Genomic DNA, 16,579 nt, shown 5'->3' with positions numbered 1-16,579 from the left:
AGTACAAAATAATAATAGTAATAAAAACAAGCCCCACCCTACAAAACACAGAACTAGCAAAGCGGTGCTAGTGCTCCGCCGGATTCATTTGCTGGGCTGTTGGAGCCATTTCCTCTACCCTTCGTCTGTGTGTGTCTCCGGATGGTAAGCTCCTCTGGGCAGGGACTGTCTCTCTTCGGTGCTTGCCCAAGTTCGCAGCAAAATGGGGCTCCCATTCTAATTAACACCTTTGGGTGCTACCAATATATAATTTACTACAAGTCACCACTAGGGGGCTGTGACATGAGTGACAGAGCTTGAGAAGACTCCCCGGGGGGAGGTTTGCAAGTCATCACTGGCCTAACACCTATCGGGTGAGGGGCCAATGTGCTGGTAGCTTGAGCTCCACCAGTGCTCTCACCACATAAAGCTACGCTGGGCTTCCCCCTGTGAGTCCCCATTTACTCTTTTCTCGCATGAAGGAGAAAAGTCCAATTGTGTATGTTTTTAGGGTTCATGACTGTGATGGGACCAGAGCCAAGCACAGGGTGGATGGGAGCTATGCAAGCTCCCTCCCCTGTATGCCTTCCCAGGGCACCTCCGCACCTCCCTGCTACCACAGTCCTGCCCTCATACACACACATCTCCAGCAGGACTTCCCAGGCCTGACCTCCTTGCTGCAGCTCTGAGCCACTACCGTCAATCGTTCCGAAGTGACCGGCCATTCTGTGACGCGGTTCCAAGTTGGTTTAGGCTGAGACCCAACCTGCTTCGATGTGAAAGCAGTCTGAACTCGGTCTCCTCCACAGCGCTCTTCCCTCACCATTTACCTGTCATCCTGGAAGCAGTGAGCCGCCGAGACCACCCACCGATCGGCAATCAGCGTTCCACCGCAAATATGGCTCCCGCGGACCTGCAGACTAGCCTGCCATGGCCACTCCCCTTCTACGGAATTGGCGCCACCCACAATCCGGTTCAGAGGGGCCTGCCATCCACAATCTAAGGAGAGGAAGACATAGCAATTCTCTCAGGGGAGAAAGAGTAGAAGGGGCCATTGTATATCATGTCTGCCCTTCCCCTTTGTTTTACTGACTTTCCAGTCTGCCATTTACACCATTTATACCCTTGGCCAATTACACCCTGCCTGGCACTGGCTGGAGCCATTTTATAGTACGTCAAGGCTGAGGCGACTGAAAACTCCAGTGTGAGGTTTTTCCCTATTATTAACACAGGTGAACCCTGCACTACCTTTCCCATACGCTTGAGCTCAATCAGCACCAGCTGGGACACCCGTGCTGTGAGCTTCCTCACAGCAGTGCCCGGTCCGTGCCAGTTGGTGTTCTGTTAATATGAGCTTTCTCGGAGCAGTGCCCCATTACTGGCAACCATGACTCCAGCAGTGCCAACCAAGGCTCTGGTAGAACAAGGTTCCTCACAGCAGGGCCCAGCCAGCACCGTTCTTAACTCCAGGAGTGGGAGCTTCCCCCTGGCAGTGCCTAGGAGAGTGCCCTCCCTTCTCACTCCTCACCACAGTGCTTCTCATCAGACGAGTCCTTGCAGTCAGTGGCGGAGTCGCACTGAGGGTTGGGTTTCTTCACACAGCTCCTGTCTGCACACTGGTAAGTGAAAGGCCCGCAGGGGACTCCTGGAAAGATGAAGTTGGATGAGGGAGTAAAGGGGAGAGACTTGAATGAGTGTTGGAGTATTTCAGTGGAGAGCATGGAGCAGCCAAAAAAACCCATGTCAACCTTCTGCCTTGGTGAACACCTAGATTGATGGGTGGGAGTCAGGGCCAGCTCCAGGCACCAGCTTGGCAAGCAGGTGCTTGGGGCGGCCACTCCGGAGAGGAGCGGCAGGTCCAGCTATTCGGCGGCAATTCGGCGGACGGTCCCTCACTCCCGCTCGGAGCGAAGGACCTTCCGCCGAATTGCCGCCGCAGATCGCGTTCATGGCTTTTTTTTTTTTTTTTTTTTTTGGCTGCTTGGGGCGGCCAAAACCCTGGAGCCGGCCCTGGTGGGAGTTCCCTCAGTAATACCCCCGTATTAGCTGGTAGGTTAAGAGAGAGAATGTTACTAGCTGTACTTTGGTGTTAGCTGGTAGCGGGGTCCTGATCTGAGACTCAGCAGAGGAATCTTATCAATAGCTTATTAGAGAGACAAGGTGGGTGAGGTAACATCTTTGATTGGACTAACTTCTCACCAACAAAAGCTGGTCCAATTAAAGCTATTACCTCACCTCCCTTGTCTCTCTGATATCCTGGGACTGACACAGCTACAACAACACTGCATGCATTGTTAGCTGATAGGGGGAACTTTATCACTACCCAGAAGTCTCCCATCCCTACCTTCATTGCACTGCTCCTCGTCGCTCCCGTTGACGCAGTCCAGGTGTTGGTCGCAGACCTTGGTGAACTCTATGCAAGTGCTGTCCTCCTGACACTGGAACTTCGCTGAGCACACTAAGACCAAAGCACCCGGAGGAAACGGGCGGGATTCAGAAAAGCAAGGCAAAGGGAAAGAGCGGGTCTCTTATCCCTCAGCAATACCCACCCACTAGCCACAACTGGAAACACCATGTGGCATTTGGCTAGAGGAGAAAGGGACTTTGGGTATGTCTGCACTGCAGCTGGCAGTGAGCCGCCCCACCGGGGCAGGGCAGTCAGATTGGCGCTAGCAGGGCTCGAGCTATCGTGCTGAAAATAGCAGTGGGGACGTTGCGGCTCCGGCAGAGACTCAGGCTGGTGCCCCGAGCTCAGAGCCAGGGGTCACGTGAGCGTGAGAGCCTGAGTGGCAAGATCCACACCGCTACTGTTAGCGCCCGAGCTCGGCCCCGCTAGCGCTAGTCTGTCTACCCAGGCTGGGAGGCCCAAGTGATGTGAGGGTTAAGAGACCAGCCCATTTTGCCTCTACAGTCCTGGCATCAAATATAGGACATGTCATGTGTGAAATGATTTGGGGGGAGGAGGGGAATCTCAGCCTAGTCACATATTGTGCCCATCAGACAGCCCCATTTTTGGCAAGACTGGCCACCTTTGTTTAAGAGAGGCTAAGGGAGTGCACGAGGATTAAGGTGTATCGGCAGAGCACCGATGTGGTATAGCGAACAGAGCACATCAGAAAGGTGCTGTGTGTCAGGACTGGAGTGCACTGGCAGAGCTATAGGAGAGGCAACATGGACTAATGCACTGAGCACAGGAAAGCAACAGAAAACAGAGAGCAGAAATGCATGGTAACTTTTCATCATGGCAAAGGTTCCACAGAGTCAGCGATTATAAGGTCAGAAGAGACCGTTCTGATCATCTAGTCTGACTTCCTGTGTAACACAGGTTATGAATTTTCACCCAGGGGCTCCTGCTTCAGGCCCAGTAACTTGTGGCTGAGCTAGAACCTATGTTTTAGAAAGATGCCCCATCTTGATTTAAAGAAGGTTAATCACAGAATCATAGAAGGGTAGGGCTGGAAGGGACCTCGAGAGGTCACCAAGTCCAGCTCCCTGTGCTGAGGCACCGACTAAACCTAGACCATCCCTGACAGGTGTTTGTCCAGCCTGTTCTTAAAAACCTCCAGTGTTGGGGATTCCACAACCTCCCTTGGAAGCCTGTTCCAGAGCTATCCTTATAGATAGAACGTTTTTCCTAATATCTAACCTAAATCTCCCTTGCTGCAGATTAAGCCCATTACTTCTTGTCCTGCCTTGAGTGAACATGGAAAACAATTGATCACCATCCTCTGTATAACAGCCCTTAACACATCTGAAGACTGTTATCTGGTCACCACTCCGTTTTCTTTTCTCTAAAGTTTTTTTTAACCTTTCCTCATAGGTCAGGTTTTCTAAACCTTTTATCATTTTTGTTGCTCTCCTCTGGACTCTCTCCAATTTGTCCACATCTTTCCTAAAACGTGGCACCCAGAATTTGACCCAGTACTCCTGCTGAGGCCTCACCAGTGCCAAGTAGAGTGGGACAATTATCTCCCATGTCTTACATACAACACTCCCATTAATACACCCCAGAATGATATTAGCCTTTTTTTCAGCTGCATCACATTGTTGATTGATATTCAATTTGTGATCCACCATATCCCTGTGACAGTATAAGGGATACCATTCCTCTGGGGTCAGAGGCCTGCCGCTAGCTGACTGGCTGGCTGGCTGATTAGCCTCACCTGCTGCACCTGGGAAAAGAGGTGGACCGTAACTGGCTGATCCTCATAAAAGAGGGCAGCAGGAAATGGAGGGGTGAGATGGCCAGACCCTCCCAAAAGCTGAGGGACTGTGTGCCTAATTGTTTAATGCACAGATGGGTTGCTCCAGAAACCAAATGGGCAGAAGGGAGACTGTGTGAAGTCCTTCTCTTCCTGAGGCTGTGAGGAAAGAGCCAGGAAAGTGGGTTGCGGCACTTACCGGTGTGAGGGACAGATTTGGGGAAGGGACTGCTCAGCCTGCACAGACTTCGAGGGGTTTTTTGATTTTTAAGGCAGCTTAAAATAAAAAACTAAGCCTGCTGGAAACTGCTTCCCTGGATTCCTTGAGAGAGCTCAGATAGAATTACACCAGGGAGTGAGCTGGCTCAGCAAGAGCAAAACCTGGTCCGGTAGGAGGAGGGGGCTATAGGATAGGCCCCAATCCTCAGTAAACCCTCAGGTCCTTTTCAACAGGGCTACCACCTAGGCAGCTAGTCCCCATTTTGTAGTTGTGCATTTGATTTTTTCCCCCTTCCTATGTGAAGTACTTTGCATTTGTCTTTATTGACTTTCATTTTGTTGAAATCAGATCAATTCTCCAATTCGGCAAGGTCCCGTCCTCCAAAGCGCTTGCAACCCCCACCCCGCCCAGCTTGGTGTCATCTGCATACTTTATAAGCATACTCCCCACTCCATTATCCAAGCCATTAATGAAAATATTGAATAATACCAGATACAAGACTGACCCCTGTGGGACCCCACTAGACACTTCCCCCCAGTCTGACTGCAAACCACTGATAACTACTCTTTGAGTACAGTCTTTCAATCTGTTGTGCACCCGCCTTATAGTAAATTCATAGTTCCCTAGATGAGACTGTCATGTGGGACTGTGTCAAAAGCCTTACAAAAATCAAGATATACAATGTCCACAGCTTATCCACTAGGCCAGTAACCCTGTCAAAGAAAGAAATTAATTTGGTTTGGCATGATTTGTTCTTGACAAATCCATGCTGGCTATTCCTCGTAATCCTATTATCCTCTAGGTGCTTACAAATTGATTGTTTAATAATGTGTTCCAGTATCTTTCCAGGTATTGAAGTTAGGCTGACTGGTCTATAATTTCTGGGGTCCTCTTTGTTCCCCCTTTTAAAGATAAGTACGGTTTGCCCTTCTCCAGGCCTCTGGGACCTCACCGGCCTTCCATCAATTCTCAAAGATAATTACTAACAGTTCCGAGATTACAGAACTAGCTGAAGCAGGCACTTTAGGATGAATTTCATCTGGCCCTGCGGAAGATAGTGGCGTGCCCAAGGTTCCATGCTAGGACTGGTGTTTAGTATATTCATTAATGACCAAGGAAAAAGAGAGCAGTGAGGTGGCAACATTTGCAGCTGCTGCAAAATTATTTTGGTTAGTCAAGACTAGAGAAGACTGCAGTGAATTCCAGAGGGCAGCTTGATAGCAGATTAAACAAATTGTTAACAAATGCTCAGTAATTCATCTAGGAAGAAGAAACTTGATCTGTTTTAAATTAACTAACTGTGCAGGAAAAAGTCTTGGATGTCATCCTAGATAGCTCATTGAAAGCTTCCATTCAGTGTACAGCCAGGCTCAAAGGGTATGTCTACACTGCATTGTAAACCCAGGTCTGTGGGACGTGGGCTTGTGGACTGGGTGTTGCCAAGCCTGCGCTTGAGTGTCCACACTGCATTGTAAACCTGGGCTTACAATTGCTGGACGCAGGTCTCAGAGCTGTGCTAATGTGTCCACACTGCACTACGCAGACATTCTGAATTGGGTCTGTGGCTTCAGCTACATCTACACTTCAAAATGACAGGGCTTGGATCCGAGTCACAGCAGGACTCGGACTCTGAACCACCCCCCAGCATAATTCTAGGACCCAGGTCCTGAGTGTTTGCTGACCCAAGTCAGACTGATTTGTGTGTGAATGGAAGGGGGACTTGGGCTCAAACCTGAGTTATAGCCTGGGCTTAGCATGCAGTGTGGACATACCCAAAAAGGGCAAGCAACGAGTCCGGATGTATCAGGAATAGGAATGAGAGTAATACTGAAAATAGTCTAATGCTGTTCTATAAATCAAAGGTGCGCCTTCACCTGGAATACTGGGCCCAGTCCTGGTTAGCCCATCTACAATAAAACTAGAAGACTACAAAGCCATTACGCTATACATCTTCAAATCCTTCCTTAAACCCACCTTGCCTGCAAACCGCTCAACAGTGGCTCGGGGGTTGGTAAGCATGGGCCACAGCACATGATCTGTCTTACGATTGGCTCACTGTTACCTCGTGCTCCCCTTGCTGTTTGTTGCATCTACCTGTTGTCTTTTGTCTTATCATTAGATTGTAAGTCCTTTGGGGGCAGGGACTGTCTTCTTGCTATGCTTGTGTGGACAGGCCCAAACACAATGGGGCTGTCCACACAATAGTTATTATTTATGTAATAATTTACACAAGGAATTCAGATTATTAGAGGCCTGGAAAAATCTGGGACAATAAAAACAGAGATTTAAAAGACTAGGGCTGTTTGCTTTAGAGATGAGATGAAAAGGAGGTGGCTTGACAGGCACACAGGACAATGAAGGTGATAGAGAAGGTAAATCAGGCTGCTTCTATTTACCCACTTTAATAATACAAGGACACAGAGACATTGAGTGAAACTGAAATGCAGCACATTTGAAACTGAAAAAGGAAATACTATCTTTTTACATCCAACTCATAATTAACCTCTGGAACTCACAGCCACAAGATATCACTGAGGACAAGAACTCATAGACTTTAAGGCCAGAAGGGGCCATCAGGATCATCTAGTCTGACCTCCTGCAAGTGGTTCGGGACTATTTAGAAAAACTGGACGTGCACAAGTCCATGGGGCCGGATGCGCTGCATCCGAGGGTGCTAAAGGAGTTGGCGGATGAGATTGCAGAGCCATTAGCCATTATTTTTGAAAACTCATGGCGATCGGGGGAGGTCCCGGATGACTGGAAAAAGGCTAATGTAGTGCCCATCTTTAAAAAAGGGAAGAAGGAGGATCCGGGGAACTACAGGCCAGTCAGCCTCACCTCAGTCCCTGGAAAAATCATGGAACAGGTCCTCAAGGAATCAATTATGAAACACTTAGAGGAGAGGAAAGTGATCAGGAACAGTCAGCATGGATTCACCAAGGGGAAGTCGTGCCTGACTAACCTAATTGCCTTCTATGATGAGATAACTGGCTCTGTGGATGAGGGGAAAGCAGTGGATGTGTTATTCCTTGACTTTAGCAAAGCTTTTGATACAGTCTCCCACAGTATTCTTGCCGCCAAGTTAAAGAAGTATGGGCTGGATGAATGGACTGTAAGGTGGATAGAAAGCTGGCTAGATCGTCGGGCTCAACGGGTAGTGATCAATGGCTCCATGTCTAGTTGGCAGCCGGTTTCAAGCGGAGTGCCCCAAGGGTCGGTCCTGGGGCCGGTTTTGTTTAATATCTTTATTAATGATCTGGAGGATGGTGTGGACTGCACTCTCAGCAAGTTTGCAGATGACACTAAACTAGGAGGCGTGGTAGATACACTAGAGGGTAGGGATCGGATACAGAGGGACCTAGACAAATTAGAGGATTGGGCCAAAAAAAACCTGATGAGGTTCATCAAGGATAAGTGCAGAGTCCTGCACTTAGGACGGAAGAATCCCATGCACTGCTACAGACTAGGGACCGAATGGCTAGGTAGCAGTTCTGCAGAAAAGGACCTAGGGGTCACAGTGGACGAGAAGCTGGATATGAGTCAACAGTGTGCTCTTGTTGCCAAGAAGGCTAACGGCATTTTGGGCTGTATAAGTAGGGGCATTGCCAGCAGATCGAGGAACGTGATCGTTCCCCTTTATTCGACATTGGTGAGGCCTCATCTGGAATACTGTGTCCAGTTTTGGGCCCCACACTACAAGAAGGATGTGGAAAAATTGGAAAGAGTCCAGCGGAGGGCAACAAAAATGATTAGGGGTCTGGAGCACATGACTTATGAGGAGAGGCTGAGGGAACTGGGATTGTTTAGTCTCCAGAAGAGAAGAATGAGGGGGGATTTGATAGCAGCCTTCAACTACCTGAAGGGGGGTTCCAAAGAGGATGGAGCTCGGCTGTTCTCAGTGGTGGCAGATGACAGAACAAGGAGCAATGGTCTCAAGTTGCAGTGGGGGAGGTCCAGGTTGGATATTAGGAAACAATATTTCACTAGGAGGGTGGTGAAGCACTGGAATGCGTTACCTAGGGAGGTGGTGGAGTCTCCTTCCTTGGAGGTTTTTAAGGCCCGGCTTGACAAAGCCCTGGCTGGGATGATTTAGTTGGGAATTGGTCCTGCTTTGAGCAGGGGGTTGGACTAGATGACCTCTTGAGGTCCCTTCCAACCCTGATATTCTATGATTCTATGATTCTATGTCACAGGCCACAGAACCTCGCCCATACACTCCAATAATAGGCCCCTAACCACTGGTTGAGTTACTGGAGTCCTCAAATCTTGATTTAAAAACTTCCACCATTTACACTACTTAAAATCTGCAGGTGACTCGCGCCGCACGCTGCAGAGGAAGGTGAAAACCCCCCAGGATCTCTGACAATATAACCTGGGGGAAATTTCCTTCCCAACCCCAAATATGGCAGTCAGTTAAACCCTGAGCATGTGGCGAGACCCACCAGCCCAGACACCTGGGAGAGAATTCTCTGTAGTAATGCAGAGCCACCCCCCATCTAGTGTCCCATCACCGGCCTTTGGAGATATTTGCTAATAACCCTCACGGCAGTCTCATCACACTGTCCCCTCTGTAAACTTATCAAGATCAATCTTGAAACATGTTATGTTTCCCCTTCACCCCCCAGCACTACTGCCCTTGGAAGGCTGTTCCAGAACATCACTCTGATGGTTAGAAACCTTCATCTAATTTCAAGCCTAAACGTATTGATGAACAGTTTATATCCATTTGTTCTTATTGCCAACATTGGCCTTTAATTTAAATAACTCCTCTCCCTCCCGGGTGTTTATCCCTCTGATGTATTTACAGAGAACAATCATATTTCCCCTCAGCCTTCATTTGGTTAAACAAAACAAGCCAAGTTCCATGAGTCTCCTCTCATGAGGCAGGTTTCCATTCCTCTGATCATCCTCGTAGCCCTTCTCTGCACCTGTTCTAGTTTGAATTAATCTTAATAGGATTCTAAAAAGGATTAGATATTTATATAGAGAATGAGAACATCCACAGCTACATAAGACACGGGGAGGGGGACACACACAGACATGACAACTAGAGATAATAAACCCTCATGCTTCAAATCAAGCACTAACTGATGGATTTAGAAAGAAACTTCCTCCATGGACAGGTTTATTCAATAACTTTCCACAATAAGGTTTTCTGCCCCTTCTTCTGAATTATCTGGTGCTGGCCACTGTCAGAGACAGGATACTGGGGTAAATAGAGCCTTGTCAGACCCAGCACTGCGATTCTTATGTTCCTGTGAGCACAGGACTGTGAGCTTCATGGGAGGCCTGGAACAGCAGGGAGGGACTGTTGCACGCCAGGACTAACAGGCATGGGCAGCGTTGCATACAGGCACCATGGTCTAATGCCCTGAGGATGGGATTAGGACCTAAGAATGCCAGAGTTCTAGTGCCAATTCTGCCACTGATTTGCTGGGTGGCCCTGGACAAATAATCTAACCTTCCTCTCTGTCCCCCTCTGTCCCTCCCCCCCCCCCCCCAATCTGTAGTAATACTAAGAATACTTCCCAGGACAGCTGTGAGAGTTAGTTAGGTGATATTTGCAAGTGGTTTAAAAATACAAAGAATCTGGGGGGGGAGGGGGGGAGTGTACTCCCCACACCAGCCCTGCAAGAGCTGAATTAGGCCAAGTGGGCCCAATCGGCCAATTAAACTGCAAACAGCGGTGTTTTAGGCTGTGTGGAGGGAGCTAATTAGAAGGAAGCTCAGCTGTGAGGGAACAGGCGGGGCTTCTATAAAGACACGAGGCCGGCAGCAGTGTGGGGGGACAACAGGGAGGAAGCCCGCATCCCCTCTCCCTGAGGTAAAGGAGAAAGAAGGGGGAGAAGAAGCCAAGTAGGCAGGAGTCCGGGAGTGAGAGCAGTAAGGTGGTGGAGATGCAGACCTTGACTGTTCAGTACAGGACCCTGGACTGGAACCCAGAGTAGAGGGTGGGCTTGGGTTTCCCTACCATCCACTGCAGAGTGGTACCATTAAGGGCAGTGGATATGAAGACTGCTGGAGTCAGTGTAGGAATAACTTGGTCTGGGCAGCAGTGTGAGGACTGCCTGATGCTGCTTGTAGAGAGATTTTAGAAAGACTACCCTGGAAGGGGAGGACCTTAGTGAACTGGCTGGAGGGCTAAGTCCTGAAGAGGAAGCAGACTGAAAGAGAGAGATGGAGTGCAACTGCAGGAAAGGGTGTTGGCCTGATGGAGCTAATACCCAGAATGGCCAGTGGGGGACGCTATCCAGCGGTGAGTAGAGCACCCCGACCCAGAGCTCTACTGAGCAAGCACTACATATATTATGGGCGGCCAAGACTGGTGTGTGTTGGCAGAGCAGCGTGGGACACCCAGGCCTAGAACAGCAGGTGGGGCTGTAAGCCAGGACTGAGGTTCACTGTGGTGAGAGAGAGCGGTTGTCAGGCATGCACTGTACTAGCAGTGAGGGGGTAGTGTAGTGCTGTAGGTTGGACAGTGATTTATTTGCGGAACTTGTACATCTTGATGTATGGAAACTGTTTGTTTTTCTACTGCCCCATTTTCTGGGGCCAGCTGTCTGTGGGATATATGGCCTCGAGAGTGCACGGAGGAGCCAGGTGCACATTGAACTTTCAGTATCACTTCCTAACAGACTGAAGCAGTGTGACTGTGGTGGACTGAAGATTCACTGCCTGTATGTAACCAGGCAAATGCCTTTGTTACTTTCACCCCCTGACTGATTCAGTGAAGTCTTTGAGGGGGTTTCCTGTCTCCCCCAGAGATCCCCATTAGAGAGTTGGATTTGGACCATGGAGACCAACTCCTTTGTGCAGGAGAGGGTTGAACTGGGCTGCAAATCGCTGAGGAGAGACAGGGGGTAGAAATAATGGACCACTCACCACAGTTTCTCTCATCCAGTCCATTGGGGCAGTCTTTAATCCCGTCACAGGCTGGGACGCACAGTCCATTGACAGAACAGAGGAACTCCCCGGGACAGGCTAAAAAAATCACAAGGGAATGTTTAGTCCCCATTACAGGACCTCCTAAAAGCAAAACACTCGGAAGTGTGTGACGAAAATGTGTGACTACAAGCTTTATTGACCTTGCCAGATCTGCAGGGATGTTCAAGCAGCACTTGCTATATTTGTGTAACGGCAGCCCCTGGAATCAGTGCATACAGACCCTGGCTAGGCAATGCGGGTATTGACCGTTTGTAACCGATGCAGGTCATATGACAGGGTCCAGGAAATCAAGAGCAATCTCTCACCAGAACTCCTGGGAGCTACACTGTTTATTACATCCTGCCACACCATGCATGATGCTGGGTGGAATACGGGGATAGATTCCCTGGGGGCTGTTACAAAACCCTGGTCAGGGACCTGAAAAAGGTGTCCCCAGGACATGCAGGGAGTATGCAGAGAGGGACCATGTGCACTGTACTGCACAGTAAGACAAGACCAACTTGGAGAGAGTGTGTATGCGCGCATGTGGGTGTGTGTCAGGCTTTGTCTTTCTCTCTGTCTTCCACATACATGGATTTCAAGGGAAAGCAGGAAATAACTCTCCAGGAGCCTTTGTGATTGAAACAGTCATTTCAAATTAAAATAAGCTAAGGCATCTAATTCCAAGGCCAGCTCAGTAACACAGAGGCAGAGGTGAGTCTGCCTGTGCCTAGGTGTACAGTCCCTCAATACCTCTGTGAGCTGTGTATGATCAAGTGTTGTGTGCCTGAGTGTGTTTGTGTGTCCATGGTTCAGAGTGGTGTGTGCATGTGTATTCGTGAGGGTAACATGTGTATGTACCTATAGGTGAGCTTGTTCTGGGACTTGGCATGTGTGGCTCTCAACACGTGCCAGGAGCTTGAGAAAGCTGCTGGTGACTGGGTAGCAGTGAAAGATGCAGCCCACATTCTCAGTCGGTGTCTCTAGGCTATAAGAAGCCCTGTACTCACGATCGGATTGGTTATAGAGGCTGTAGGCAGCCTGCACTCCGGGTCCAGTTAGGGAAATCTGAGAGGTGAAGCTGATGGTAATGCCGGCAGAGGACACAACAGGAATTCGCTCGGCGTAGGCTTGCAGGGTCCGTAGGCCACACAACCTGATAGAGAAGTACAGGCAGGACATCGCAGAGTTTGTGTGAAGGAGAAAAAAATGTGATCCTCAAGGGGAAAGGGTGTTGGGGCAGGAAGGTTCTGTGGCAGTTGGGAATTGGGGTCTGGTCCATGAGAGAGAGAACCACAAGGACTGGGATAGCAGAGATGGGGAAACACCCTCCGTATGTTTTGGGGATGTAAAGTAGTGATAGAGGAAAGCATGGAGATGCCCTTGGAAATGCAGGGGAAGCCAGGCTTTTTCAGCAGACCGGCCATCCGGCACCACATATTCCTCTCCACTGCACCAGCACTTAGCTACTTGGCTGGAACGTCCTGAGGCCAGAGCAACTCCAGAGACATCACTGGTTTTACACTAGTGTAACCAAGATCAGGGGCCAGAGAAAATGAAATGTGCAATGAAGCAGCCTTAGAGACTGATGGAGATGGAGGGAAAGGAAAAGAGACATTCTAAGGGTAAGATGGAGAGAATTTGAAATGAAAGCGGTAATAAACACCATTTAAAGTTAGTGATCGATGTGTGTAATGGTTCTGGATGTTCCGGACTGAACAGCTTTGAAGAGAATATTATGCACTTGGTACCAAAACCAGGCACAGGGAATTGGTGTCATGGGTGTTCTTCTGCAAATGGGCCATATTTTATACACAGTCCACTGGCCCAAATTCTGCTCTGTTACCTCGGCATAAATCCAGGATGACTCCACCTACCTGTCTGGGGAAAAGCAGAATTTAGGCTGTCTAATCCAATGCTATTTCTATATTGTCTTTCCTATCACATCATATCCTAGATGCTTCACATGGTTAAATAAGAGTTAAAGAGAGGTTGGACCAGGGAGAAAGGAAGAAAAAAGTACATGCAAGGAAGGGATGCAAATAGAGGAGAAGTTGGTGAAATGGTGAAATACAAGACAGCTGTTGCTGATGACAGGCTGACACACCCATAGTGGAGAATCTGAGGTCATTGGAACAACTCCCTGGATCAGGTCCAAAGACGGAGGCGGCTGAGGTCAGGTGAGCAGCAGAGACAAGGTCTGCGAGGTAGGTTGGAAAAGGCCCAATCAGGGTTTTAAAATAAGAGGGCAATTTTGAACAGGCTCCTGAAATGAAAGCGGGGCCAGCTGGAGGGGTCTGAGGATGGCAGTACAGTGGCCATGCTTCTTTGTACGTGGGAGAAGGTGGGCAGCGGCAGCCAGTGCATGATGGCAGCTGGGCTTAGGGAGGCCCTAAAGAAGCTTTTATAGAAGGGAGTTTTTATAGGCAAAGCAGGAAGAGGCAGAGACTCAGAGTCAGATTTGTGCGGAGGAGGATTCGAGGCAGTAGCACACACAGACGCTACTGCAGAGGTGGTGATAGGCACATTTGCAAACACAGGAGGTGTGAGAGGATGCCAGGGCTGCACACAGTGGGGGAAACTAGACCGTTTGCTTTACACAGCACGAGGAAGAAGAGAAGTTGATAGCAACACTGGAGAGGTTTGGGGATGTTGCCTTTGCCCAAAAGAAGCACTTCTCTCTCTAAGATGCTTTTCTGCAGGAAGCTGAGGCAAAGCCATACATTTACTTGGTCAAGATAGGCAGTCAGTGGACAAGGAGGAGTCACTAGAGTATTGAAAAAGATATGGACAACTGAGTGCCATCAGCACGGTAGTAGCTGTTACAGTTAATGGCACAGATCAAATGACTGAGTGGGAGCAAGTAGATAGAAGTTAGAGCTGGCAAATGTTTCCTAGCAGGAATCTCCTCCTTCAGACCTGGGGACTGGCTAAACAGGAGAGGGCTGGGGGCGAATTGAGACTCATGCAGAAGTAATCTGGGGTTGGAGGTGGAGACTGACAATCCAGCAAGAACATGAGCACACACCTTCTGTTCTGAATAATCCACTGGCCTTGAGTACATGGCAGATCATACTTCTGTCTCCTCAGCGTGTAGGCATCGAACCACAGGACAACTCCGTAGTCAAGAGATGGGACCTGCATGGAGAGTGGTCCAAGAGCAGAACTGAGGTAGCAGCAGAAAACTACATTTCCATCCAACCAAATGGGACCATAGGCATGAAATGGGCAGAATGAACACAAATGGGAGAGCAGTGAATTCACACAGTGCCGAGCTGGCAAGAATTAGGCACAGTCTACACAGGCACCAGGCCACTGCCCACCTTAATCCTGAAGTGTGGCACCCTCTGTCATTCCAGACCTGCCTCTAAGACCTCTGCCAGAGCACCTCAGTCATGTCCTCCAACACTCCCTGCTAGACCACTCCTACCTCCCCCTAAACACCTTTCCCAATGCACCTCCATCACGGCTGACTGTTCCAGCCCTAGATCCTACTTTCAGCTCTGCCAAAGCACCTCAGCCCTGACATGCAGGAACCCTGCTGTTCCAGCCAGTGCACCTCTCTCCTCATCCCTGCTACTCTAATGCTGGGTCTTGGTTGAACTGAGACAGGCCGGATTTGAAGAACAGAAGGCGACTGCCTAGTGCGTTTATTTGATAGTCACAAGTCCAGGGTAGAGATCTAGGAGGAGAGCCACAAGAGTCAGTTCATTGGGAACCAAAGCCAGAATTGGAAGTATTGTAGGGCAATGATTCCCAGCCTTTTCCTTACAGGAAACCTCTCCCCTCAAACCTTCCTCCCATCTAGGTGGGAATCTAGCGGGGATTCCCTCCCATTTAGCATTACAGGAAGAGCTGGATGGCTGTGATCATGACCTTCTGTTTGAGACCCTCTGCAGTAGGGTCTGCAGAGATGAAACCGCCTGGCACTCAGCCTCCTTGTGCCACTTGAGTCTGAGTGGAGAGGGCATTGCCACAGAGCAGTGGTGAAGGGGAAAGGATGCCCTGGAGTTCTGTTCAAAGCCACTACTGTGGAAAGGTTTGGCTAGGGAAAGAGGAGGGGCCAGGGGGCTCACCATCATGAGCCAGGTGCACTGTGTGTTGGGCGAGTAGTAGCTCGGGTAGTGTGGAGTGTTGATCTTCCCCTGCAGTTCCAGGCCTCCCTGCAGTGTTAGATTCACCTGGCAGTCTGAAAACACAGACACCCCCCCACACACACACACGTCAGCTGGGAAAACTGGATCTTCGCCTGCTGCAGAAAAAAGGGACATGCCCCACCCTCCAGAGAAGAATGGGGGAAGGCGCAGGTTACACGTTTGCTAGAGACACATGAGGCTGCTTGCTGTGCTCATGGTCTGTGTTCTCTGTGGGGCCAACATCATGCTTTCCCAGCTGGGTTCGCTGGGAGCCCCAGAAACATCCCAGGGGAGCTACTTCCTGACGAGAGGGCCCCTCAGAGGCAGACAGCTGAGGGAATCAACTGCAGGTGTGGATGCCTGCTTGGCTCACTACATTGCTATGCCACAGTGTGTACACGTCGGGAAGAGCTGGGGACGGTAGGGTGAAGGATCATAGTGCAGGAGATACCAAGAGACCAGAGCTAGAGAAAAGGGCAGTGAGTACAGCTCAAAAATGAGTAAGTGGCTGAAAAAGAGGAAAGCCCAACTGGGAAAGGCTACACGCTGTGCTCTCATGAGCTAAGCAGGGGTCAAGCCTGGCTTGTACTAGCGTGGGAGACCGTCAAAGAGGTGTCCAAAGCAATGGTGCTGCTGTAACAGGCGGTGCTCTTCCCTCTGACTCAGTGCCATTGCTCCAGCCTGGCATTAGGGGTTACTGAGACATTAGTGTTGTCTTCTGTCAGGACAACCCAAGCCCTGACCACTCCTGGTTATTAAAGATCCCATGGCACTTTGTGCAAAGTAAGGTTGTTAACCTCCTTCTCCTGGCCAATTTCCAATAGGAGTCCATTCTGCTGACCTAAATTCCCCTGTGGCTTTAGCTGAATGCAGGACTCCTCACTTCTATCTATCTCCGTCCCTTTTTTGGCTGCCATCACTGGAGCATCTAAGTGTCACACAATCTTTAATGAATTCCTACCCCAAACTGTTGTGTGGTGTTTCTATGCGAAACAGCTGCCACGTTCCATCTCAGTGGGAGCATCTTGTGATGGTGGGTGAAGTGACCTGTAGAATACGTGTGAGGCTAACTGACAAGGGATCTGCACTGTGTGAGCGCTCCTAGCTCCTTCATTCTC

General features: G+C 49.5%; 1 protein-coding gene across 1 annotated transcript in view; it reads right to left on the bottom strand.

Annotated features, from left to right (window-relative positions):
• TMPRSS6 (transmembrane serine protease 6) overlaps nt 1-16,579 on the bottom strand; it is a 37,946-nt gene that overhangs the window by 4,893 nt on the left and 16,474 nt on the right. Inside the window, exons 8-14 of the mRNA XM_065399331.1 lie at nt 15,402-15,514; nt 14,354-14,463; nt 12,336-12,481; nt 11,284-11,382; nt 2,324-2,437; nt 1,508-1,624; nt 810-978 (exon numbers count right to left, since the gene is read on the bottom strand). Coding sequence (XP_065255403.1) covers nt 810-978; nt 1,508-1,624; nt 2,324-2,437; nt 11,284-11,382; nt 12,336-12,481; nt 14,354-14,463; nt 15,402-15,514 — 868 coding nt within the window. The remainder of the gene's footprint in view (nt 1-809; nt 979-1,507; nt 1,625-2,323; nt 2,438-11,283; nt 11,383-12,335; nt 12,482-14,353; nt 14,464-15,401; nt 15,515-16,579) is intronic.

Source organism: Emys orbicularis, chromosome 1, assembly GCF_028017835.1.
Source record: "Emys orbicularis isolate rEmyOrb1 chromosome 1, rEmyOrb1.hap1, whole genome shotgun sequence".
Classification (NCBI taxonomy): Eukaryota; Metazoa; Chordata; order Testudines; family Emydidae; genus Emys; species Emys orbicularis.
The sequence above is the reverse complement of the archived record's forward strand: the minus strand, read 5'-3'. Positions and strand labels throughout refer to the sequence as shown.